The following is a 26,741-nucleotide window of genomic DNA, read 5'->3' as shown; positions in this document are numbered from 1 at the left end:
TGGCGCCTGCCTTTGGCCCAGGGCGCAATCCTGGAGTCCCGGGATCGAGTCCCGCGTCGGGCTCCCAGCATGGAGCCTGCTTCTCCCTCTGCCTGTGTCTCTGCCTCTCTCTCCCTATGTCCGTCATGAATAAATAAATAAAATCTTAAAAAACATACAAACAAACAACCAGACATGAGAGTCTTTAAAAGCCTTTGCCAGCACCCCATTTTCTCATGAGCTGTTCTGTGCCACCAGTGCCACCAAGCACTGCCCCCAAAACCACACCCAGAATACGTGTGGGCTTGTCATCATTGTCTGTTGCTTTATTAAATTCTATCTAGAGTTACTGCTCATCAGTCACCTCACGCAGAATCAGTCTGCAGAACGGGGCTCTGGAGTAAGGCTTCTGGTCATACAGAGGCTGGTCATTCTCTGCCTAATGCTGTCAGTCTGAGGGAGATCTTGACCAGGGCCAGAAGCCAACACACAACATCATTTTATGGCTGAGGGTTTTGACACAGAGTCCAGCCATAAAATGATTTAAAAAAAAAAAAAAAAAGGCTAGGGATTTCTCTTGCTGCCTCCATGGACCAAAAAAGGAAGGCGAGACGGCGCCGGACCCCTGCTGGAGAGCAATCGGGCAGGCCCGGGGTGCTGAAGGGTGCTGGCCCGGGCAGGTGCAGGTTCTGGGGGTGTCGCACTGGCGGGGCCGCAGCCCCGCGCCGCTGTGTGGAGGGGGCACACGCTCCGTCCGCGCTCTCCGTCACACATCCGTGGCCCTGAGCCTAAACACATGACCTCTCACCGCCAACCTGAGCCGTCTTGTCCTAAGCTGATGGGGCGCTACAGGCCTGCAGCACGGCCCTCTGTCCCCCACCCGCAGGCTGAGACAGGCCAGGCCGCCTCCTGGAACGCTGGGTGTCCCGCGGCGCTGAGACTCAACCTCAGGCCCGGCCACTGTCTGTTCCCCCCGTGCACCCGCACGCACGCGGCTCCCCACGCTTCCCTCCGGCCCAGCAGACTCAGGTCAGCGCTGTGGGCGGCCGAGGAACGAACCGCAGGCTGCACACTCTGAGCAAGCTCAGCCTGTCCTGTGCTGTAAGGATTCGACCCATTGTCTTGACGGCAAGCACGGCAGGCCCGGGGTGAGCTTTCATCCGGGCCTGGGCCTCCTGACAGGCTTCCCCTCTCAGACCGTCGGCAGCTGCCCTGTTCTGTTCTTTTCTGATACATCCGTTCCGTGGCGAGCAAAACAACACTAGAGCCAGGCGACCGGTGTGCATCTCCCCAGCAGTACCAGAGGATGCCGGTTGCCTCGGGATGTGCGACCGCGGCGGGACTGTGAGCTAAATTAGCAGAGGCCGTGCATGCTCTGCCTTTCCTCGAGCTCTGCTGAGATGTCACTGACACACCACACTGTGTACCTTGCGATGGGTCGTGTACGGTGTGACAGGTTGTGCGGTGTGGACAGTGTGGCCGGTTGACCCGTGCACGTGTCGTGAACGTCTACCACGATCACACGTCCCGCACCTCCCATAACTACCAGTTGGTTCCTCGTTACAGGGTTTTTCTAACGTAGCCTGAGGCCGAGTACCCTTCCCCTCTGTCCAAGCTGGGGACCCTTACCAAGCACAATGCCCGTCCACCCCCCAGGAGAACCCCCTCGTGGCCAGGGTCCTACATTCCTAATTTGCAAGTTAAATAAGAGATGAGAGACAAGCCCTGGATTCGAGTCACAGCTGACGTCGATGGTAGCCGCATGACCCTCGCAGAGGCCTATGTTGGAATTTGCAGAAATCAGCCAATGAGATGACTGAGAGATAGTCTTTGATACCCTAACGGCGTTGGCATTAAAATGATCTGCGCACTCACTTCCTTTTCTCCTTGTTCTCTGCAGGGAAGGAGATTGGTGGGAAGCCCGCTCCTTGACAACCGGAGAGACTGGTTACATTCCCAGCAATTACGTGGCTCCAGTCGACTCAATCCAGGCAGAAGAGTATGTTTTGTTTCTGTTGTTTTCACTCAACTATTTGCTTTTAAAAGTTAGCTGTCACAGTGAAATGCCATTAACTTTGTGCAGGTTGCGGGGAGAAGAAGTTCTCTAGAGCGACTTCAGGGTTGAGAGAGTATGCTGATGCCATGTTCTCCCAGGCGTTGTGCTGCGGCCTGTGCCCTGTCTGTGGGATACTTGTACTATTATTGACGTAATAATACGTCAATACAGTTTGAAAGGGAGCATTACATCCCAAGTCTATTGAAAACCCAATAGTATTTAGTATTAGTATTTGCCACAGATACAAAGTAATCGGGAAAATGTGATGCAATTCTGGCCAGAGCATATATTATTACTGTGAACCCAAGGCTCTAAGCCTATAATATAGTCCACTGGAAAAAAAAAGAGAGAGGAAGGGAGAAAGAATGGGAGTGGGGAGGGAAAAAGAAAGGCAAGGGGGACAGGGAGGGGGGTGATCAAGGAGGCAAACAATTATCAAAGATCAGATTGAGTTCTTTCTTAGAGTAATGGGAAATATTAAGGGGGTACTGAAGACATACCTTCCATGCCCAGGTAGAAATATCTCACCTATGGCATGTTCCACAGCTCAGGGAATCCTCTGATGATGCATTTCTTTTATTTTTTTTTAAGATTGATTGATTGATTGATTGATTGATTGATTTATGATAGAGAGAGAGAGAGAGGCAGAGACAAAGGAGGAGGGAGAAGCAGGCTCCATGCCAGGAGCCTGACGTGGGACTCGATCCTGGGATTCCAGGATCGCGCCCTGGGCCAAAGGCAGGCGCCAAACCGCTGAGCCCCCCAGGGATCCCCTGATGATGCATTTCAAATGCTCCTCTCCTTTGAGTTGCCATCTTGGTTGGTTTCTGTGATGGTAAATCGTGACTCGCAGTTAACTGTCAGACCAAGGACTTCACTGGTACCGGTCTGGGAAGATGGTTGGCAGGCTGAGGGCATTCTAGAGGGGACAACCATCGTTCCTTCTCCTGGCCTGCGCAGAGTCATGGTCGCTTCCAAAAGGGAGAACTAATGAGAGTGGCCCGTGTGGCAACCCTCATTTCTGAACTGAGGGAAAGAAAACTGGCCCATGACTCCCAGATCCGGGGAACCTGTCCTCCTCCCTGACACCCTGGGCATCTGCCTCTTCTGGTGGCCTTGCCTGACCAGTAAGGGGGGCAAGGAGAGTCAGCCACGAAGCCCGCCATCCTTTGGCTCTGATATGGCATTTTGCCCTGGATTTGTTTAAGCACGACGGGGAGGATTAGACGGTGCACCCCAACCAAATTCCCAACAGGATCACTGTCTTGCCTTTAATTCCTTTATATTTGCTCTAAGGAGACCGGTTTTGTTTCCCACTCTCAAATACTCAGTTTTTTCTCCTAGGGAGTGTGTTTTATCATCAGAGAATAAAGGAATTTGTATTGAATTTTTATTTTGGGGGGCAGATTTGCCAACATCTGTGCGTTCTTTCAGAATAAAAGGTACCACTAAAAGGTGGCAATACTTTGATTTAACTGAGAACCTACCGACTATATATTTAAGCTATATTTGTAATGGTCAGTTTTTAAAATACGTGGTTCTTAAAGAATAAATTAGCATCTTAAGAAGATAACGCCTATGGCTTTACATAGGCAATTAATTACCATTATCTTAAAATGCTATTGTCTTGGTTCAGCCCATTGTTCCAACTGTTCTCTTTTCACCACCATTTGCATTTATACTGCGTTTTCATCCGGCAACCGATGCAAACCCAGAAAGTCATTTCTCGTAAATAATTGTTGTGATTCTCTTTATACCGTCTAGCGCTAAGTTAGGATTGTTGCACAGTCTGGTGCCTTTAAAAGTCACCGAGGAGCTCGCTTGGAGTGTGTCTTTTCTTATCTTCAGCGAGGCTCCTTCATTCACAAAAGAATTTGACAGTGAACACATAATAGCTATGTTCAAGTATAGTGAATTAAAATTTCATTTTAGAAATTGGATCCTCTCACAGTTGAATATTCTAAAATTGTGTCTGTGCACAGATTCCGACGGGGTTCTCCTGAATTCTGTCGTGGATTCCCACGGCACCTGCTGCTGCTCCCTCAGCAGCTAGTTGCAGAAACGTTAGCTAATTGCCAAGCCATGGTTAGGGCTAGAGAGCGGAAGGGAAGATAAAAGATGAACAGCAGAGATTGTGAGGTGACTTGACGCGACGCCTTCTCACACGGCACCAGGGTGTTGTCACGGGGAGGATAGGAAACAGCTGCAACAGCCAGTCGTTTGTGAGGCCGTGCTCGTTGACTGTGTAGTGACCTGTCCCTGCAGCTGAGCCAGAGCACACATGCGCAGATCCCCACCCATCTGCTGGGCAGATCTTCCATTTACACAAGTCCTCACACCTGCTGGCCAGGAAGAGCATGAAAGCAAGCATCCAAAGGCAGCAGTCATCTCAAATTAGGGGTAGTCTTGACAGCTTCTTTTTTTTTTTTTTTTTCCAAAATCACTGTAGGTACGAAGTTACTGAAAATATCACGTTTCTGTTCTTTATCCATCCTGACTTTTTTTTTTTCAATGCTTGATTAATGATCTTTACTTAGACTAAGGCTGCAGTTTCGTTATTTCCCAGGTGTTGTAATTATGCTCAGAAATCCAGGGTCTTATAGACATGCACGGAAAGGGTCTGCTGCACTTGCCATTTCAAAACAAGGTCTTAGATTTCTCTTCTTGTGAATGCAGGTGGCAGTGTTAACACAAACCAGTTCTTGTCACCTCTGGAAGAGAAGGAAAATCGCCCACGATTCCAATCTGATTTATTTTCTTCAAAGACTGAAAAAGATGGATTAGGGATGGAATCGGGAGCAGACTGAAAGGGAACTAGATGAGGCTAGGAAAACGTGGAAGGGGAAAGGCTAGGGATGCGATCGGAGGTGAGGAGGATCACTACTGCAGTTTTGTAAATGATCCCTTACAAAATGTTTCCTTCCCTTGATCTCATTTAAAGGTGGTACTTTGGAAAACTTGGCCGAAAAGATGCTGAGCGACAGCTTTTGTCCTTTGGAAACCCGAGAGGTACCTTTCTTATCCGTGAAAGTGAAACCACCAAAGGTAAGATAAGGAGTTGAAGAACTTGGTTGTCATTCAAATCTGTGGATTAGTCAGAGCAGATGAAAAGGCTTCTCTCTAACGTACAAGGATTTTTAAATGGCACATATCCTCCCCACCTTGTGAGCAGAGTCCTATTTTCAGTTTCCCCCCCAGGCTCTAGAACCACAGACAGCTCCAAAAGAACTGTAGAGGCTCAGAATCAAGCCCTTTCTCCCAAAACAGGGGCCAGGCAGCTTCACTCCTGCAGACATGCAAGATGATAGAATTCACGGCAGTTCTTTAGAGTTACTGATTTCTACAGCTTGTGGTTCCTCAGGCACCAATCCTACAGGTTATTTTTGCATTCCTTTTGTTTTTTCAAATCTGAGGACTGCTCTTCCTCCAACCACTGGCCTTCCATTATTTAACCACCCACACATCAGAGCCCACAAAAGGGAGCTGGGCCAAGGGAAAGGAGGAGCAGTGGCCTTCTAGCTTGATCTACTAGCCATGGTTATGTGCTCCTGAGACAGTGAAGTGGAATCTGAAGGCTCCCTTCTAGAGAAACGGTCCTTACCCTTCTTCAACACACGTGGCCACTGCCTCTGCAGCACTCCAGGGGTAAGGAAGATGAGGACAGAGACCCCAGCCTGCCTGTGTGTCTGTGTTTCTCTTCATCCGCCCCCAGGGGAGTTGGGTCTAATACCATATTAGGCAACACTAGGGTACTGAAGAGGGTCAGGACGCTTTCATTCTCAAGGATAAAATGACTTAATTGCTAATAACTTCTGGCATTTGCAAGAAAGATGTGTTTTCTTCTTCTGTTACTGAGTAGGAAGAGTGTGTGTGCATGCACATTTGCATGTGTGCAGATGCGCATGTGCAAACGTGCATGCACACATGCGTGTGTGTGTTCTCTTCATATTGATTAATCAGAATAGTCAGGTAAGTGAGACCCAAAAAACAAATGAGCTTTCAAAATTATTGGAGCTGCTAATGCTTTGCATATTTACCAGGTGCCTATTCACTGTCGATCCGAGATTGGGATGATATGAAAGGAGACCATGTCAAACATTATAAAATTCGCAAACTTGACAATGGTGGATACTATATTACCACCCGGGCCCAGTTTGAAACACTTCAGCAGCTTGTACAACATTACTCAGGTAACCCTGACTCTAGCTACTCACCACCGGGACACTGGAGGGAACGGGAGGCTCCTAGGGAGGTCGGGCGGGGAGGAGGTACAAGCATGAGCAAGGTCAGCAGTGGCATAGTTTTCTTTGCAGCCAGGCAAGGTGGGGCTTAGCTGAATAGGTTCTGTTGATGTCTTTTTACCATGGTTGTTATTAGTTCCACGCATTTGTCAAAAGATTCTAAAACATTCTAGTTCTCAAGTACGAAGCAATAGGTTAAATTGTAAATGTTGTCATCTTTTCCTGTTCCCCTGGGTCTGTAATCAGAAACCGTGACAGGAGAGGGAGCAGTGTCTGGGAGGGAACTCACGGTTGGGGGCGGGGGGGCTCCTGTCGAGGGTCCCCAGTTCACACTCAGCACTCACGGGACTGGCTGCACATGCTTTTCATTCCCATGACCAGATGCATTTTGCAGTCCATTTATCACGTTCCACTCCTCCACCACTTCGGCTATTTCCTAACTAGATGTAGACTGTGTGGCCCACAGCTCCTAGATCTGTTATAGCTATTGTATTAAATCCAGCTTACAAACAGTAACTAGATCAGTCGCTGTCCTAACACCCAGAGGTCACTGTTAGTGTGTTGTTCCTAGAAATATATGCTTATGAGGTATTTAGGTGTACAGTCCGCACATTTTAGTAAAGAATATGGTCTTATATACAAGTGTCAAAACGATTACTTTCTAAGATTAGCAAGGCTATCGCACCACATAACATATACACACAGGTGGATTTTTACATAGATGCACATGCATATACAGATCTATGTCCCATTGATCCCTGTAGTTTTTTCTGTGATCTGTATATGTGTGTGTGTGTATTATGTGTACACACATAATATATGCATACATATATATATATATATATATACACATTATATACTGTTCTTCAGGACAGTAACAAAACCCCAAAATAGTACATGGCTTGACCTCAACTATTGCTCTGTGCACACTCATTTTTTTTTTTTAAAATTGTGTATAATTTTTTAGCACCGAGAAAAAAGCAATCTTTTGAAAGTGGCAATAAGAAATACCTATCGATTCATCCTGGGCACTAATGAAAAAGTGAAAAATTAACAGGACTTGGAGTACTCGTTGATTAGGGCATTGGATAGGTTTAGTTTATATGGATTCTAATGAAATATTTGGGAGAAATGAAGCAGAATATCTCCCTGAGCTTAAGCGACATACTCAAAGTGCCTGCACATGTAAGGATTTTTCAAATGCCGAAATATATTTCATTACAGCCAAACATCAGCAGGATCCCCAGGGTTTGGATCATTTGAAAATATTGTGTTGGAAAGGGCACGTTAATAACATCGTAAAGCTGGAGGAGAGAAAGGATATGAAGAGCAATAGACGTTTTTTAATCTCAAAAAAAAAAATTCCATCTCAAGTTAGATTTGTTTTTATATTGGCTTTGCCTCTTCCCTCTTTCTCTCTCTCATGCAATAAAGTGCCTCTGAAATATTGACACATAAATAATTTCCTGCCTAAACATCTCAGAACCTGGTTCTACCATAAAGGAATAAAAAATAACTTAAGGCTGGTTCCTGGAGAAAAGACAACCACCCTCCACAGGATTTCCCTGGATCCAAGGGGCCTCCGGTGGGACGTGGCGGGTGGGGCGCTGTCCATTGCACACGCCAGGCGCTCTACAGCTTTTGTCACTGCTCCGATCCCTTATTCTTTGTTACTTTTTCTTACCTGGCAGACACTTAACCTGACATTTAGGCAATTTCCCCTCACCACTGTTATATTCTAAAAGGTATATTCCTTAAAAAAAAAAAAAAAAAAAAGGAAAGAAAGAAAGGAAAAGAAAAAAAACGAAGAGAAAAAGAAAGAAAAGAGAGAAGGGGAAAAAATTCCAAATAGCCCATAAGTGATAACTTGTTTCCTTTGTCTTTTTTTCATAGGAAATAGGATTCTTTCTCAGCCTTGAGTTTCTGCAGATTTCAGTTTCCTTTCTTTCTGCTTTGAAACCAGATTTCTAAATTATGCATTGGAGACGGTTATAAAGATTTTTTTTTAATGGGAAATATCAAAGAAGCAAGAGTATCTGACGGCTAGAATAGAGTCAGTTAAAATGCCAAAGAAATCCCTAGAGAAATGTGACCTCTTTTTTCCCCGGCCAGGTATAATCTTCAGTCTTCCTGGCTTGTAACAGTCTAACATTCTATGGAAAAATCCTGAATTAAAGTCACAATTTTAAATATGTTCAAACCAAAGAAAGTCCCTGAACCCTTGATATTAGAAAGGGAGAGGATAGTCATGCTGATGTTCTGTCTTCCAAAGGTAACTTCTGAAGTCACTGGAGAGATCTCCAGGGCTCCAGAGACATGTCATTAGCATCTCGGACAGAAAACATTTTTCTTCGTTAGCGAGTATAGAAACCAAAACAGCCGTACCTGTACCTGTGTATGTGTGTAGCCTATATACTACCTGGAGGCATGGAGCAGTCCATGTTTAAAATGTCTTTCCTGTTCTACCTCCAATGAACATGTTTCAACGTGTGGTGTCTAATCTTCCAAGATACGTGCAGTTCTCCGCCGACGTAGCCCTGTTTTGAGCAATGCTGTGCGCTCGCTGGGTTTGTGCAACTGTTAAGTGTCGTTTCACATGTTCTGCTTTTCTCTCCCTCTCCTGCTGCTGTCTCCACTCCATCAGAGAGAGCCGCAGGTCTCTGCTGCCGCCTAGTTGTTCCCTGTCATAAAGGGATGCCAAGGCTTACCGATCTGTCTGTCAAAACCAAAGATGTCTGGGAAATCCCTCGAGAATCCCTGCAGTTGATCAAGAGACTGGGAAATGGGCAGTTTGGGGAAGTATGGATGGGTATGCTGAGACTCAATTATTCTATTAGTAGCTCTCTCGTTTGGGAAGTCCCAAACATCAAAGATGGAAGGTGAAAATAAAGACTTTGTGACCCGGAAGGAAGAAGGTTTAAATTACTAATAGTGGGGAATTATACATTTGATTTTGATTTCAGAATTCCAGAATTTCCAAAAGAGAAGTAGTGGTCATGATTGGCAGATGGCTCAAATTATGCTATCATATGAGTCTCAATTCATAAGCCAGAAGATAGTACGAGGAACATTCCAGCCCTTCATTTTCAAGTGCAAACATTTGCCCAGTGAACTCAGTGTCGCCCTAAGGGGCAAGTCACCTTCCATCTTCCCTAGTGCATGCATGATTATGGATTATAAGGACTGTGTTTTCTTTATTAATTCCCTTTCCTGTAGACAAAGCTGATGGTTTGTGCTTTAACTTAACTGTGATTGCATCAAGTTGTACCCCACAAACTTCTGGATTGGCTAAAGATGCTTGGGAAGTTGCACGTGATTCGTTGTTTCTGGAGAAGAAGCTGGGTCAGGGGTGTTTCGCTGAAGTGTGGCTTGGTAAGGCAGAGGGCGCATTGCATTTTGGCTGCACCTCAGAGCCAATTAAAAAGACAGTTTGGGACAAACACACACACACACACACAGTTTTTGGGACCAAGACATTTAACCTGGGTAGCCGGTCAGGCACAGGACATCCAGATTTTGAGAGTACAGCAATACTTCGCTGTACTCCTCTATCCTCCATCACGTGGTTAACGAAGGCAGGCGTGCACAGAACGAGAAACCAATACAGTAAGAATCCATTGTTTCCTCTTCCTAAGACCTGAGAAGGTAAGATACAATGGACGGGTGACTATAGGGAAAGACCATGGGCTTTTTTTTTTCCTTTTTTTTTTTTTTTTTTTTTTCTCAGTGGGCCTGCATTTGAACCTTTCCTAGCTGATTAACCATGGGCAAGGGGCTAAGTTAATGTCTTTGAGCCTTAGTTCCCTCATCTGTAAAATTGGAATGATATCTACTTCACAGGATTGAGGATGACATGGACAATATACCCAGAACCCCTGCACGTAGTGGATGCTCAGTAGACCACTCAGACCTCTCTTAATTTGGTTGTCGTGTCATTGATAAGGCTGAATGCCCTGGGCCCGTCCCACTTCTTTTATAACAGCCTTTGGTCCATGGCAGCTTGGCTTAGAGAAAATCCTTGAATTTGGCCCCACCCAAACACATCTCTCCGTCAGTGAGACAGATGTTGGTGCTTATGGAATCCGCCTTCTTCCTTTCTTAGATTCAATTAAAAACAATAAAGATAGGTACCTGTTGCTATGTGTAGCTCTAAGTGTTTAGGGGTGGTCAACATTAAAAGATTTAGCACAGGGAAAGCACTTGGAACAGAACCTGGCAAGGAATAAGTATTACGTAGCTGTAGATAGAGCAGTAAGGTTAGAGACAGACAAGCAGACATGCACATATATGTGTGTATAAGCTACTATATAATAAGTATATATGAATATCTGTATATGGCCTTCCTCTCCTTCATCTGCTCAATTTATAACTGAAGTTGCGGGTGCCAAGATTTTAATTCATTTATGCAGTCAGGAAGAATTGGACATTCCACGAAGATTTATTTTCAAAATGCATAATTATCAACTTGAAGTCATTATGCTGTACTATTAAGAATTTGTTTCCTACTGAACATAAAACACCACGTTATGGTGGAAATGCCAGTGAGACTAACTGGGTTGTTACCAGAGAAGAAAAAATCTCTATTTAAAATTTTGGGATGCTGACAGCGCTCAAATAGCAAAGACCACTTACATACAGATTGTCACCTTCTCCACTTATATGTAGCAGTCAGATATTTTATAATTTGAATGAACTCTTCTATAAGCCACTGCTCTTTCCTAACTCAGATTTTTCTAGGCTGCATGTCGTCATTATATGAACCATGCCTTGAACAGAGTACCCAAGGGTTACAGAATTTTTTAATTCTAAAATCAGTTATATTAAATATAAAAATTAATCTTCATTTAAACCAGTTTTCTTTACAAATAGTAAAGGCATAATCTAACTCAGCAGATTTTTTTAAAGATTTTATTTATTTATTCATGAGACACAGAGAGAAAGGCACAGGGAGAAACAGGCTCCCTGTGGGGAGCCTGATCTGAGACTCCATCCCAGGACCGGAGCCAAAGGCAGATGCTTAACCACTGAACCACCCAGGTGCCCCTCCCTTAGAGTTTTAATTCATAGTTATAAGACTAATAATGGAATACACATTGAACCTAGATTTTTTTTTTTTAATTCTGGAGCTGAAAGAGATTCAAAAGATAATCCAGTTCCGTTCCTATATTTTATAGATGAGGCAACCTGTGATCATAAACCAGGCCTGTCTCTGTATCTACTTGATTTTAACATGTTATGCCTAAATACTTCTGTTCCCTCTTTGCTGCTGTTTAATTTTTTCACTCTAACTGATAGAAGCTATTGTTCTTGTGGCTGACCATCAGTTAACATGAGGAACTTTCCTTACCTGGTTGAAGTATGGGACAAGTAGGCTGTGAGCTTCTTGCCAAAGCTCAATAGCATACTTGTAATCTTACCTATGTATCAGCTGTTCAAGGACTCGGTCAAGTAGCCCATCCACTGCAGACAGTTGAAAGTCTAGAGGAAATTTCCAGACATCCTCAGTGTGTTGCCATGTGTTTTTTTTTAATGGCACTCTTCATAAAATGGCTTCTTCCATGCTCACTCTACTGCCGAAGGGATAGCTATGGGATGGCCAGGCCTGTTCTAATGACCTTTGGGCTTTCATCCTTGTAAAGAAGTGTCCAGAGCTTTTGGTAACAATTTGTAATCACATGAGTGAGCCCCAGAAAAGGAAAGTCGCATAATATCGAAATCAGAAAAAAGTAATACGGCCAAAGGTAAACGCATTTTTCCTGTTGAAAATATTTGACAGAGTCCTTACATTTGATTGTCCTCATTCAACAAAAAAAAAAAAAAAAGAGAGATTAAGTTTTTAAGTTATAAAAAAAAAAGGAAAAAAAAAAGTTTTTAAGTTAAACTCTAACTTTATGTAAGGAGCTATTGATTGAAAAGCTTTTTTGTTGTTGTTTCCTTCAAAAGAGGAGCTTTGATTTGACTCAGTATTGTGGGATGTGTGCAGGTACCTGGAATGGAAACACAAAAGTAGCCATAAAGACTCTTAAACCAGGCACAATGTCCCCTGAGTCCTTCCTGGAGGAGGCACAGATCATGAAGAAGTTGAAACACGACAAGTTGGTCCAGCTCTACGCGGTGGTGTCCGAGGAGCCAATCTACATTGTCACCGAGTACATGAATAAAGGTTGGGATCCCTCTCACAGTTGACCCACAGGGGTTGTTTTGGGGAGGGAAATGGTGGTGCCTGCTTGCTTTTTCCCTGCTTTCTGCATGAGTCAAGCATTCCCGTCAGGAAGCACAAATTGCTCATTAATAAAAACAGTTTTAAAACAGACCATGACCTTGAGTGTGCTCCCACCCCTAGGTCCTTATGAAACACAGCACCTTTTACACGCTGCACATGTCAGGAGTCTCAGCTCCTCTCCGTAACGAAAGCATTCATTTTTAATGTCAAGGGTGGTGGCGAGGGCTGTGATCATTTGCTGTCATTTCGGATGGCATGCCTTGTGCTAAATTTCCTTTTTCAGGGCTGAAGGGTTCATATCAGACACAGGTCTCTGGGTTCATTTTGTCTCCATCTTCTCAGCACCTTTGTTTTTCCAACTCTCTTAAATATCAGATGAAGAAAGACATGCTTTTAAAGAGCACATTTTTTTTAAGATTTATTTATTTATTAGAGAGAAAGAGAATACAACCGGGAGGGGCAGAAGGAGAAGGAGAGAGAGTCTCAAGCAGACTCCCTGCTGAGTGCAGAGCCTGATGCAGGGCTCGATCTCACGACCCGGAGATCATGACCTGAGCCGAAACCAAGAGCCAGGCGTTCAATCAACTGCAGCACCCAAGCGGCCTAGAGAGCGCATTTTATTCTCATTCTCTCTCTGTCTTTCTAATCAAAAGCAGTATTGCCAGGGATAAGGCCAAAGATCACTTTGTTTCGGAAAAATAGACGAACCAAACAAGAAACAACCTTAAAAGGCAATGAATGCATCATACAACAGAGGACCCCAGTGTAATTTTTTCCTTTCCATGTACTTTGTTTTTAAATATATTCGGAAAAAATGTTTTTTCCTGGCAGATTGCTTGTCTTTTGTCTCCAGGGTTATTTGGTCAATAACTTTGTGATTAAAGCATGCAAGCAATCACCAGTGACCATCACAAGCCTCCGGCCTCTGCGCAGGATTGTTCGAGCCCTGGTGTTGGTCCTAAGCAACTTAGGCCGTGCTGTCACGGTGGCTCTGAGGCGTCAAATATCCGGAAGGCCTGGCTGGCCATGATCCAACGAGGGGAGCTACCTGCCCCACTCTATATTCCTCAGATATTCTTTCCTTGATTTAAAAATCTGTAAATAAGCTAGGCCAGTGCTTCTCAAACTTTGCTATGTATCAAGATCACCCAGCAGGCTTCTCACACTGCACGTTTCCAGGCCCCGCCTCCTGAGTTTCTGATTCTGATTCTGGCACACAACCTGAGAGTTTCTAACAGATTCCCCGAGGGATGCAATCCCTGCTGGTCCCAGAACCACACTTTGGGAACCACTTGGCGGGCAGCGTCTTCCCCATGTCGGTGGGGGCTGCTGGGGATGAAGCAAAGTGGTGCAGCTCCCCACGTATCCCCACATGTCCCCACGTGCCCTTCTTTGTGACATAAAGGGAATCATATCCCACGCATTATGCTTTTTTCAAACTTTTGTTGTTTTTTTTTTTAAGATTTTATTTATTTATTCACGAGAGACACAGAGAGAGAGGCAGAGACACAGGCAGAGGGAGAAGCAGGCTCCCTGCAGGGACCTGATGCGTGACTCGATCCCAGGATCCCGGGATCACACCCTGAGCCAAAGGCAGATGCTCCACCACTGAACAACCCAGGCATCCCCAAACTTTTGTTCTTAGAAATGAAGTCACCATTGTCTGTGCTGAAATCTGAAATCTGAAAGATAAAACCGCTGCCTCTCAAACAAGAGTTTTTTCTACCCTCCTTTTTTTTTTTGTATGAATCTCTTTTTTCTTCATCAACGGCATCATCTATTCAATCACCTCATTATTTCTAATAAGAAAACCAAATGCAGCCCTTTGTCAGGCATTTTTATCTTCCAGAGTAAATTGAAATGGTTTTATGTTTTGTCCACAGGAAGTTTACTCGATTTCTTAAAAGACGGGGAAGGAAGAGCTCTGAAATTACCAAACCTCGTGGATATGGCAGCACAGGTAGGCTGCGTGGTCCTCTGACGCCCGCCTCAGGCGTAAGGCCGTGTGAGCCCGTGGAGTCGTGGTGTGACGTGCGTCCTGTTCCTCCGTTCCTACAGGTTGCCGCGGGAATGGCTTACATCGAGCGCATGAATTACATCCACAGGGACCTGCGGTCAGCAAACATCCTAGTGGGGAACGGACTAATATGCAAGATTGCTGACTTTGGATTGGCGAGGTTGATCGAAGACAATGAGTACACAGCAAGACAAGGTGGGCATTTATATGGGATGGCTCATGATCACATCCGAGACAACAGTCGCTTGCGGCACCATCCTTCCTCTCTCCTTCCCTTCCCCACCTCCAGAAAAATATTTGGAATGGCGTCCTCCAGCTGAGGTGTTTCTTCTTGCTCTGGCAGGGATCCGATAGCTCTACAGGTGGGAGACTATAGTGGGTTCAATGGATGGACAGCATGTTGCCTTCTGGTGACTGAGCGTCCACTGATGTGGTCTTCCTGGCTCAGGCTGGCCCCCGCACAGCGTCCAAGCCTCGGACGCTTTGCCTTTGGGGAAAGAGGGCTGTGGAAAGCCAAGAGATACATCAAATCATAGCTTGTCGTTCCATCCAAGTCTCAGCAGAGGACAGAAACATGCTCATTGGAGAATTTAATAAAGGAGTTCTTTATAAAGGCATGGGCAGGGTTAGGGAAACCAACAAGGCATGCTGTGATGTCCCGGAGCTCAAGGGTGACAGCCGTCACCGACTGAGGCCAGAAGGGCAGTGGGCACGGAGCAGGCACCAGGGCTAAGAACGAGAGGCCACGTTGCAGAGAAAGGCCAGGCTTGGATCGGGCGATTTCGTACCTGAGCCTGCCCTTGGGGCTCCTCCAGATTTGCCGCCAAACCCGGGGGGGAATCCAGGGGTCAGAGGAGCCCACTGAGGAGCCCAGCTGGGTTGAGAACCAGGAGACAAGCAGAAGAGGGATCTAGAGGAAGGATGGGAAATAACCGTGTCAGCTGAGCACCCCACCCCTCTAAATCATCTCCCTCCGCTCTCCCTCCCCCAAAGATTTGTAGAAATCAGACTCTAGATTAAACACACCCCAGGCCCGCAGCCGCTCCGGTGGGGAGCTTTTCGGCTACTTTTAGAGCACCCGATGCCAGGGAGGGAATTCCCAGGGCTGTTTTCCTCCTTCCCGGATGTGCACACCGCGGTGAGCAAGGTACGTGTGTGGAATTAGGAGTGCCGTTCGCAGCGGAGCGTAGGCCTGTCGCGTAGAAGGTAACGCTGGCGTCTGAAGGGAGCGGGGAGGCTGCGTGGCTGTTGTTTTTCACCAAGCCTAGGCCTTCGGAGCAAGGCGAAGCGGGACTGGAATGTATGGCAGGGCAGTGCTTCCTACTGGATTTCAGAACGGCCACCCTGGGACTCCCGTCCTTTCTTTCTTTTTAAATTCTTTCATTCCGTGTCAGTTCTCCCCTCCTCATTCTCGGCAGCCTCAAGCGAGGAGGAAAGCGCTTAAACGAAGACCCTGGTTGGTGCAGATACCGTCCAAATGCTCACTCTCACGTCGGTCAGACAGCTTGGCTGTTTGAATTTCCCCAACACGTGGCAGCTCTTGTGCTGGAGCCAAATGCCCACACCGCGAGCGTGCCCATGCGTGTGCGCACGCACATACACATGCACACACACGCTACTGCGCGGCCAGATGGCAGGCCCTGTCCCTAATCAAAAGCACACGAGCAGCTGTGATTGGCACTGGTCATCCGGACAGAAATGTGGCCGTGATTTTGAGTCAAGGGTCTGCAGCGTCCCTGGGTCTGAGACCTGGCCCTAAATGAGACAGTTTGCCCTGCAGCAAACCCATCAGGTCCCAACTCACAGACCCAGAAGCTGGGGGGCCGCGTGGGGAGCAGGTGAAGGTTTGGAGACATGAATATTTAATTCAGGAAGGGGCGAGATGGGAGTCGGTCTCGGCAGTCGGTCGTGTAAGTGTGCTCGCGGGAGTGAGTAGAGTCCGGGTGCTGGGTGGGGCGGTCCAGGGTGTGCCTCTCCCCTCTCCCACACTTTGGACTCCACAGAGTGTGTGGCTACAGATTCTTGCCTTGAACCACCCATAAGTTAGAAGTTGCAGGGCAGAAACCAAGGACGTTGGGAAGGGTGCCGTGGACAGGGCTTCGAAGGTTAGTCCACGGAGTGGGGTCGTCGGGCTGTGGCCCTGGGTGACTGGAGCCCGAGGGACAGCGTGCACGCGGCCACCCTCGGCCCTGGCCATGCAGTCCCACCCTCCTCCACGGTCGGCTGTCCTGATCACCCTTCTGCTGGCTTCCGCACCCCCCCATCACGTTCCCGGATGCTGCCCCCGACGCCTTCTGTAAGAATCCACTCATACCCTTCGTACCGTATTTCCTTTGCTTAACTTCCAAATAGAGCGTCCCGCCCACTCCCTCTCTCTTCCCTTTCACAAATGTCCTCCCGTCCATGCCAAACACCGGAAAGAGACAAATAAGGAGAAGGAAATGAGGTGGAGAACTGCACTCGGGGATAAGCAAAGGCTGTGGGGCTCCAGGATCTGCGAGGAGAATAGAAGCAATGGTCGCCTGCAGCAGAGGGAGAGGAAGGAGCCGGGGCATCTACAGGGGGACCCTATGGAGGGCCGGGCCCGGGAGCCTAAATGTGAAGAGTCGGGAGGGAAGCGAGAGAAAGAGACTCGGGTTGAGCACCTTGCACAAAGGCAGGCAGCTAGTCAAAGGGCAGAGGCAAGATCGGAGTCTCCAGGTGTGGCCGGCAGCATTGCTTCCCCTCTCTTCAGCTGTGCCCACTGCCGCTCAGCCAGACAGTGATTTAAAAAACAAAAACAAAAACTAACAGTCATAAGTCCCTTTTCCCCTTTATTGTGTGGGAAAGTGTTTTTAAGGGGGAGCCTCTCATGTGCAAGTGTGAGGGAGCTTGAAAGAGCTGCATCTTGGAGCTCTGGGCCTGCTGCCCCCAGGGCCTGGCCCGCCCCGGCCTCTGCAAGAGGCCGAAGGGGCCGGCGTGTAGCTGTCATGCGCTGCACGCTGAGGTTTCTGCTGGGGACTCATCGGCTCCTCCAGACAGCTGGCCCGCGAGCCTGGTAGTATTTACAAGCCGGGTTTTATGTTACCCCCAGGCCACGGCCAGGGGAGATCCTGATTATGGAAGTGAGGGCAGAGTTCAGAAGCAAGCGCCGAACACAGGTATTTGGGGACTCTGAGCGGCAGTGGTTTCTCCGCACGGTTGAGGGTTTCCCAGCTAGGGGCGCACCGAAGCGTCTGTCACCATCCCCCGGCCCTGGGTAGATGCAGTGACATTCCCCAGGGCACAGAATTGGATTTGGACACGCGTCCAGCAGCCCTCCCTGCGTTGCTCTCCCCCTACCGCCCCCCGCCCCCCTGGACTGTGAGCAGAAGCCCCCGTCAGGGAGGAGGTCAGCGCCAGGGTCAGAGCCGGTGAGGGTGGTCCTCTACCAACAGCCTTCTAGAGGCGACCAGAGATCACTTGGCGCTGCTCTGTTACCCGCACGGCTCCCTCCATCACAGCAGGTCGTCTTTGGTCATAAACTCGTTGCTAAATTCTGTGCAATCAGAGTCTCTAAGTAACGCCACCATTAACTCCGTGAATGCCTCGTCTGGGAGAGGGATTTTGCTGGGAGCTACTGCTCTAAGGAAGCAGGACGCACCCCGGGGGCAGGGGTGGGGGTGGGGGTGCGTCCCTGCAGGAGAGCAGAGGGACACACAGGTCCGGCGCTGAAGCCACATAAAACCATCGCCTCGGCCAAGTTATTTCACTTCTCTGCATCTCAGTTTGCTTCCCTGTAAAGTGGAAATATATTTTACCTGCTTCGTGCTTTAATTTTTGCCAAGACAGCTAAAAGCAATGTAAAGTCTCAGCACAGGGCCCGGAACATGGCAGGCGGTGAATACATACCCTTGTCATTGTGCCTCGTACGTGGTGACAGCCCTTGGGGAGCACACCCAGGGCAAGAGTGGGCTGTAGACGCCCTGGAGAGGCTCCAACACTGTGGAGGACAGGGAGAGGCGAGGGCAGTTCCCGCGTAGCCAGATGCAGGTTATAGGAGACTGGAATCGCCAGCGACAGAAATAAGGGAGTCGGAGTCGGAGAGAGGGGCTCATTTTTCAGAGAAAGAGGAGGAGTTTGGTTCTGGGTTTGCGGAGCTGGAGGTGGTTGTGGTGGTGGATCCCCAGGCAGCGTCCAATCCCTCACTGCTGCCCCGTCGCCCTGCCCCGGGTCCTCACCTCCCAGCGCCTCTCCCCCCACCCCCCATCCCCCCCAGACTCCCGCTGGCCTCTCTCCCCACTCCCCACCCCCCATGCCCCCAGGCTCCCACTGGCCTCTCCCCCTCCTCCATCCCCTCCCCCAGGCTCCCACTGGCCTCTCTCCCCACCCCCATCCCCCCAGGCTCCCACTGGCCTCTCCCCCTCCTCCATCCCCTCCCCCAGGCTCCCACTGGCCTCTCTCCCCACCCCCCATCCCCCCAGGCTCCCACTGGCCTCTCCCCCTCCTCCATCCCCTCCCCCAAGCTCCCACTGGCCTCTCCCCCACCCCCCATCCCCCCCAGGCTCCCACTGGCCTCTTCCCCCACCTCCATCCCCTCCCCCAGGCTCCTGCTGGCCTCTCCCCCCACCTCCATCCCCCCCCAGGCTCCCGCTGGCCTCTCCCCCTACCCCCTATGCCCCCAGGCTCCCACTGGCCTCTCCCCGTCCTCCATCCCCTCCCCCAGGCTCCCGCTGGCCTCTACCCCCCACCCCCCATCCCCCCAGGCTCCCACTGGCCTCTACCCCCTCCTCCATCCCCTCCCCCAGGCTCCCGCTGGCCTCTCCCCCTACCTGCAGGGTCACCTGAGGTCCAATCTCAGCCGTGTCCCTACTGCAGCATCACCTCCTCCCATAACCACCAGCGTGGGCGGCTGTCACCGAGCCTTGCTTTCTAACTGGTGCAGTTCCCCTCCACCCAGCAGCTCCTTCAGAGCTCACGCAGACAGGCAGGAAGAGTTCTTGATCGACCCCATTCTCTTCTTGAGCTTTCAGGAAGCTCAGTGCTGACTAGGCCCGATCTAAACCTAACACGTTCGGGTCGACTTGGATTGTGTAGAAGAACGGCCTGCTTTTGTCGACACTTATTTATTTTTATTGAGCCATAACATACAGACGACAAAATGAGTAACGGCAAAGTGTACAACCCAGTAAGTTCTTACACACGTGTCTGCCCCTGAAACCACCCATGGATGAAGACACAGGCCACACCGCCAGCACCCCAGAACCCCGCTCGGCCCCCTTCCAACCACAGCCGCCTGCCTGGGTAGCCACTGTTCCTACCTGCGCCCAGAGATTCCTTCTTCTGGTGGTGGCACCTTGTCTAAATGAGCCATGTAGCATTGCTCCCCTGTGTCCAGCTTCTTTCCCACCTTCTTACGTCTGCAGGGGCTCATCCCTGCTGCTGCGTGCATCAGCGCTTTCCCTTCTCTTGCTGAGCCGTATTCCACCCTACAAATTGTATCAGTTTATCTGTTCTACTGGTATTTCTGATTTGGGGTCATTATGGACTAGGCTGCCGTGGCGGAGGACAAAGGTCCCTCTGTCTCGTGGTTAGGTCCCAGGAATAGAACTGTCGGGGCGCCTGGGTAACACAGTCGGTTTGGCATCCACTTCTTGATTTCGGCTCAGGTCATGGTCTCCGGGTCATGACATCGAGCCCCACATCAGGCTCTGTGCTCAGCACGGAGTCTACTTGAGATTCTCTCTCTCTCCCTCCGCCCCTTCTGCTCATGCACTCTCTCTATATATATATCTCAAATAAATAAATAAATCTTCAGGGGGATCCCTGGGTGGCTCAGCGGTTTAGCGCTTGCCTTTGGCCCAGGGCGCGATCCTGGAGTCCCGGGATCAAGTCCCACATCGGGCTCCCTGCATGGAGCCTGCTTCTCCCTCCTCCTGTGTCTCTGCCTCTCTCTCTCTGTGTCTATCTCTATAATAAATAGATAAATAAATCCTTAAAAATCAATCAATCAATCAATCTTTAAAACATGTGTCTCTGCCTCTCTCTCTCTCTCTGTGACTATCATGAATAAATAAATAAAATCTTAAAAAAAAAAAAGATTAAAAAAAATAATAATAAAAAAATAAAACATAAAAAGAACCATTAGTCCTCGGGCAAGCCTAGTTTGCATTTATAGATACTGCCCTGCAGACTTTGCCTTTAGAGGTGTAATACAAGGTTGCTGTGTTACCTGCTGGTGGGACACTTCGAAGAAGCCAGGACTAGAGGTTACAAGGCCTGGGTTTGAACAAACTCACTTACAAATCACTTGACCTTTGTGAAATGGAAAAGTGAAAATAGCTACCTCATGTAATTAGCACAGGACTCCTCAGGCTGTCTATGAAAGCTCTTCAAGGGCGGTGGAATGTAAAAACCATCCTTATGACCCAAACTTCTTGTGTCTGATGTACATTATCCTTGAAAAGTCTCTTTCTTTCTTACCTTAAAAAAGAAGTTAAGAAAAAGACTACTAGTAATCAGGAAAGAAGAATCAATCTTTTAAGACAAAAAAAAAAAAAATTAGTTCTTTAATTTTACAGCCAGCTGTGCCTGGGCCGTCACCACGTATTACCTACATGCCCCGAGGTCCCCCCCATCCCCCGCCAGCCCGAGCATAACTGCAAACCAGAGGCTCCAGCAGCGGCTCTGATGGTTGTGCCTGCGTGTGCGTGAGCACACACATAAATGCACGAGCGCTGTCGGAGCAATCCTCCCATGTGTCTGCGGGCCCAGTCTCACCGCTCCTCCATAGAGGTAATTCGGCCTGAAGATCAGCACTGAGCATAGGTACTTAATAGATACCTGCTTACAGCAGCGAAAATAGCCAAACTCACTGTCCCCTCTGCACACTCCTCCCAGACCTGCTCCCCTGCCCTCTGGGCAGCGGGCACAGCTCTCCCTGTGGGCATCGGACACCCTGGTGACCGCAAGACCCTCCAGAGAGGACGGTGTGCTAGGCCAGCGCTCCCTGCACGCAACAGCAAGGTTGTCTTGGGGTAATGGGAAGTGCAGGAGCCTTGGAGTTGGGTGGTCTGGGTGCAGATCCCGACTCTGCATTTCCTGCTCGTTTGTTCGTTTGTTCGTGGACTTTGCATAAGCTCGAGCTTCAGGGAGCTTCAGCTTTTTTCTCCTCCCTGGAGAACCAGGGCCGGTGTTGGCCACCTTGCAGGCGGTTGTGAGGATCAGGGAAGAAGCTCTCGGGGTTTTCACTCCTTCCTGTGCTCCTGGCAGCTCCTTGCTTTATGTCTTTCTGGATAGCCCGACCCCGCTTTCCTTCTCACACACACACACACACACACACACACACACGCACACACATGCTCCCAAAGATGAGAGGGACTGAATGGGTTAAGAGCACGACTTATGAAATCAAATGATCTTAGTGTAAATCTTAGCATCATTTCGAAGTAGCTGTAAATTTTGGACAAGTTACCCAACCTCCCTGGGTCTCCATCCCCACCTGGTCTCCATCACAGGACTGGGAATATCCGTAAAGCGCTCAGCACAGAGCAGACGCTGAGCTGATAGTTGTACAGTTGTTAGTAGTAATAGTGACGTCACTACTACTGATCCAGTGGGGTGATAGTAGCTGTTTGTGTGTATCTCACTCCGGCCCTCCCCTCCATCCCCCCCCCCCCCACACACACACACAGGCACACCCTACACACGCCTGCCTTCCTGCAGAGCACACACCCTCTCGTCTTTCCAGCCGGGTCACCTGCCTACTTAACTCTCTCCACTGCTGATTTGAATCATCACAAAGACAGGAACATAGAATTGCTCTGTGTGTTGGTTTTTTTTTTGTTGTTGTTGTTTTTTGTTTTTTTTTTTTTTAAGGATCACTGTGGGGAAGCGAATGTCAAAGCAATTTAATCTCTGGATCTTTGGAATGTAGATAGAAACCGGGGCTCCTGTGACTTTGTATAAGACCTGCTTGGGGGGGGGGGGGAGACCTGCCGTGAGTTTAGGTTTGTGTGTTAAATAGAGGAAGAAAAATGCGTCTGTTCAAATGCTCCCAGTATCGCAGATTTAAGTTGAATAGATTATTATCTGGAGGAAAATTCACATATAAATTAGACTGCGAAGAATTCATAATCGTTGCAGTTTTCATGTTAATTATTTCATGTTAAAAAATTGTTACTGCATAAATTAACACATTCTTTCATGGTGAACATATTTTAGAAAGATTTGTTACTTTAATAACTCTTTGTGTATTAGAAATCCCAGATGCCTGTACTAATTAAATATAATCAGATTTTGGATTCAAAAAGCACAGTAGCCATTTAACACAAACAAGGAGGCAGCTAGGTTGACAAACACAGCCAGGAAGAAGCGGATCCCGGTTTTCTTTCGAATTTTGAATCTCACGATTCAGAACTGTGAATTCAATTTCTGTCCTCCCTTTGTGTTACAATGACTGGGGATTATCAGCCTCCGAACACCAGCCTCCCAGCTCAAGGGCTCCTGCAGAATTATTAATCAGCCTCGTCCGAGGCCTCTGTAATCCGGTGGCACATCAAGGCTGATCTCGCCAGGAGATGCCCGCCCCCCCCCGCCCCCGCCCCCGTGGGCGGCACATGGGTTCTTGTTCTCTGTCAACAGCAGCACTGCCATTGCCATTCCCACACAGCGCGCCGTGACCCGAACGGCAAATGTCAGCCACGGGGAGGCGGCCGGGGACCCGTTTTTTTCATCATTGGATTTAATCTAATTCTCCCCCTACTGGAGAAGCAAACCACCCTTTGACGAAAAGCAAACCCTTCCCAAAGCACCCATTGTTTTAAGGACTGAGCAGGAAGCGTGTTTGTTTGCACTGACCCCCTCCCAGAGCCCCAGGGGGTGCCGTGGCTGAGAGCCACGGGAGCTGCTCCCCTGCTGAGAGCCCGGGAGCCTCCTGCCTGCTGCTGAGCCACCCGGAGCCGCGGGGGCCACCCCGATTGTGCCCCCGGGAAGGAGCACGAATTGTGCACACCATCCATCCCGCTCCCAGAGAGGACGCGCGGAAAGCCAAAGATCACAATGAAAAGAAAGGGACTTTAACCCACCCTCGGCCACCCCAGACTCTCTTTTAAGATGAAACCCGCAGGCGGGCGACGGCCTGGGTCCTTCCACCGCCCGCCGGCCCCGGGGAGACAGATGGGACCGCGGCGAGCCCCGGTCGCTGACAGCCCGCTCCGCTCCTCTGAATATCTTTCCTCTTTATCTGCACCGGCCAGTCACGTGTTACACGCCGGGTGGGTGTCTTTCTCCTTTGTGCTGTCTCGGGCAGAGCAATTTGGCGGTGGTTTCTGAATGGTCAAGAGCATGTCCTTGGTCTGTGCATCCCGCGTTTCTTAGCAATCAGCAAGGAGGAAGCAGATGGTCACCCTCTGTGATTTTAAAGTGTGTAAATAGGAACTGCAGACTGCCATCAAACATCAAAAATGTCACTTGGCTTCCTCGTCTTGCCTTGCTGGCAGGAGGAACTCCTTCATTTGCATCATCTGGATAATCAGGGACAGGCAGTGCAGATGAAAACTGCCCCACGCTTCGAGGCCTCCATGTCTTCCAGCTGGAGGGAGGGGCACAGCCGCATGGTGCTGGGCTCCCCAGAGGCCCCGGCGCTGTGTGGGGGCAGTCCGGAAAAGCAACCCCAAAGTGCCTATTGTCTTCCGCACATCCTCTCTTGCTTTGATTTCTTCCTCACTGCAGCCAAACCCTCAATATGACCACCAGCTGTTCCCCAAGCCCCGGCGCTTGTCCCCGCTGCCTCGCATGCTTCGTGGCCTGATGTCAGACTGCCCCTCCTGGGGGTGGCCGGATTCCTGGAATAATTTCTGTGTTGAGCTGCCTCCCAGACACGCGTTTATTACTGAGGTCTGAGTTCTCACCACCCTGAGCAGCAGCGTGCCCGTGGCTGCAAAACCGTACACCAGCGTTCTTGTCTTTTACTCTGGACAAAAGCCCACGGAGGTAGGTGTCCCTCCGACCCGGGACCGTGAATCAGGATCGTTATTCTGATTTCACTTCTCTGTCTGGCTCTTGGAAAGCTGGGAGGATCGCTGCAATTGTTCAGAGCTTTGGTGTTCTGGAATAGCCTGCAGGGTTCCTCCCTCCTTTCCTCACCTCTGCCTGAGAGAATCACTTCAATCCACCCCACCCCACCCCCGTCCTAATGCAGTCTGTGCTTCAAGCAGAGTCCTCTCGAGGAGGAGTCTTAGATTTCCTTCCGAAAAGTACGGGGACCAAATACCCATGGTTTCAGGAGCTGCCAATGCATCCCGTTCTTTTGAGCTGCCAGGGACCGTTATCGCGCGTTGCCACTGGTCACCACCGGGAAGAGAGTGGTGGGGAAACGGGCAGCCAGACCACCCTCCCCTCACCTGCTGGCGATCCCCCACAGGTCGCAGAAGAAATGTCCCTGCCTGCCCCTCCTCAACTCCAGGGTGCCAGGAGCAGAGCCCTGGCTGCAGCCGCATCCCCCTCTCCCCGCGGGCTGGGTCTCCCTCCTTCAGTTGTCCTGAGTAGGTTTTTGATACCCACTGATGGACCTGGACCTTGCACCCCCCCTTCCCTGTCTGGGCCTCCATTCTGGGCTTCCCTTGAGACTCTCCTCACCCTCTCAGCCTGAACATCCCTTCCGTGCATTTAGCCGCACCAGACCTCGGATCCGTGGCCCAGCTAATCAGCCCTTGTCTGTAGGACGTGTCCTGGCCCTGCCTCTGGCCCCTGGCTCTTGTCTTCTCTGGCTGGGCTTGGTCTTCCTCCACCCACATCCCTGATGGGACCGCGCTCCTCCCTCCTCTACTGCTTACCTCCTTCCTTCCTTCCTTCTCAGATTCCCTGCTCACCATTGTGCATTTCAGATGGGACATCATGTGAATTCACTGTACCGTTCACCTCTCCCCTACTTTTACTTTTAAAACACGGTGCTGAAATCTTATGAACCTCAAGTAGAAATTTCAACACAATGCGTCACCAGAGATAACTGGAAAACACACAGTTGTATTGCTCCAGACACATTCGGGGAACTTGAAAGTCATTCCTTTGGCCTCGTGTGAAAAATCGGAATTTTGCTCTGCCTGTTTTTATTGGGTTTGAAATCATTGTTTTGTTTGAACAACCGCAGAGCTCCAGGTCAGGTCAGCTTTGATTTCACCTCTCCTGCAGGATATCCCGTCCTCGTCCTGACGTGTCACCCCTCCCCGCCAACATAATCAGCTTCCTGTTGCTGGCACAGTTTGTGATTTCTTCTCCTTTATTCCGCAGGGTGACTTTAAAGTTGACGTCCTGCACATTATTTAATTCTGGATGTAATAATTTGCAGAGTCTGTGGCTTCCTAATTAAAGGGGACCCTGGATGGATCTTTGGTTCAGAAAAACAGTGTCTGTTGTTGACGCTAATGCCTTTCCCCCTTGAAAATGCTCTTGGGGCACCACTGGAGTCTCTGTCAGAAGGACTTGGCTGCTTTTATTCCATACTGGCTTTGCCTTCTCCACCTTGGCCCAGTTTCTGTAGCCGGAGGGGATGTTTTCTGAGACAGGGCTGTGGAATTGGCCTGGTCACCAGCAGAGGAAGTAAGGTTTGACAGCCCAACTGGCCACCAAGAGCCAATAATGTGAATGGCCCCCCCACCCTCGGCCTGTCCTGGCTCCCGAGCTGAGCCTCTCCCAGGGAGAACCACGGGTCACATTGCAGCATTTCAGTGCGGCCACCTCTATCCAGAGCCCCCGTTCCCTGTGCATTTCCTCTTTCCCTCTCTCCTGAGCCCTCTTTTTTCCTAAAACCAGTGTCCCAACCTATTCAGCTGTCTGTTGGGTCTGCCTGTGAACTCTGTCTCCCCAGCTGCCTACAACGACACATGGCAGGAGGCAAGACCATGTTTGGTCTTCTCAGGAGGCCCTCCGCCTGTGCCGGGCTCTCCCTGGATGCTCAGTAAGTTCTCAGTGATTGATGAGTGCATTGGGTTTTCTTTATCCTCTTTCCCTCTCTTAAAGTTTGAAGAGCTTCAGCTAACCAGATGCAACTGCAACTTAGTGCCTTTGCATTACCGTCCAAATAGAATAATAGGGACGCCTGGGTGGCTCAGTGGTTGAGCATCTGCCTTTGGCTCAGGGCATGATCCCACAGTCCCGAGATCAAGTCCCCCATCAGGCTCCATTCATGGAGTCTGCATCTCCCTCTGCCTATGTCTCTCCGTACCCCTCTCTCTGTGTCTCTCATGAATAAACATATAAAATCTTAAA

General features: G+C 49.2%; 1 protein-coding gene and 1 long non-coding RNA gene across 5 annotated transcripts in view; one reads left to right on the top strand and one right to left on the bottom strand.

The window, feature by feature from the left end:
* Nucleotides 1-26,741, top strand: part of FYN (FYN proto-oncogene, Src family tyrosine kinase) — a 211,762-nt gene that overhangs the window by 164,273 nt on the left and 20,748 nt on the right. For 2 of the 3 annotated variants that reach the window (XM_038554980.1, XM_038554981.1), the window contains 7 exons: nt 1,880-1,978; nt 4,977-5,080; nt 6,076-6,225; nt 8,921-9,085; nt 12,260-12,439; nt 14,383-14,459; nt 14,558-14,711. In XM_038554980.1, coding sequence (XP_038410908.1) covers nt 1,880-1,978; nt 4,977-5,080; nt 6,076-6,225; nt 8,921-9,085; nt 12,260-12,439; nt 14,383-14,459; nt 14,558-14,711 — 929 coding nt within the window. Of the gene's footprint in view, nt 1-1,879; nt 1,979-4,976; nt 5,081-6,075; nt 6,226-8,920; nt 9,086-9,492; nt 9,649-12,259; nt 12,440-14,382; nt 14,460-14,557; nt 14,712-26,741 lie in introns of all 3 variants that reach the window. The other variant, XM_038554982.1, reaches the window with a different exon arrangement.
* On the bottom strand, nt 12,481-25,412 carry LOC111098400. Of its 2 annotated transcripts, XR_005368162.1 has the most exons (4): nt 25,310-25,400; nt 20,821-20,957; nt 15,305-15,426; nt 12,481-15,019 (listed from the first exon to the last, which is right to left on the bottom strand). It is a non-coding gene; the product is annotated as an uncharacterized LOC111098400 (long non-coding RNA). The 2 variants fall into 2 exon arrangements; XR_005368163.1 differs by lacking the exon at nt 20,821-20,957 and having other exon boundaries at nt 25,310-25,412.

Source organism: Canis lupus, chromosome 12 (genome assembly GCF_011100685.1).
Source record: "Canis lupus familiaris isolate Mischka breed German Shepherd chromosome 12, alternate assembly UU_Cfam_GSD_1.0, whole genome shotgun sequence".
Classification (NCBI taxonomy): Eukaryota; Metazoa; Chordata; class Mammalia; order Carnivora; family Canidae; genus Canis; species Canis lupus.
The sequence above is the reverse complement of the archived record's forward strand: the minus strand, read 5'-3'. Positions and strand labels throughout refer to the sequence as shown.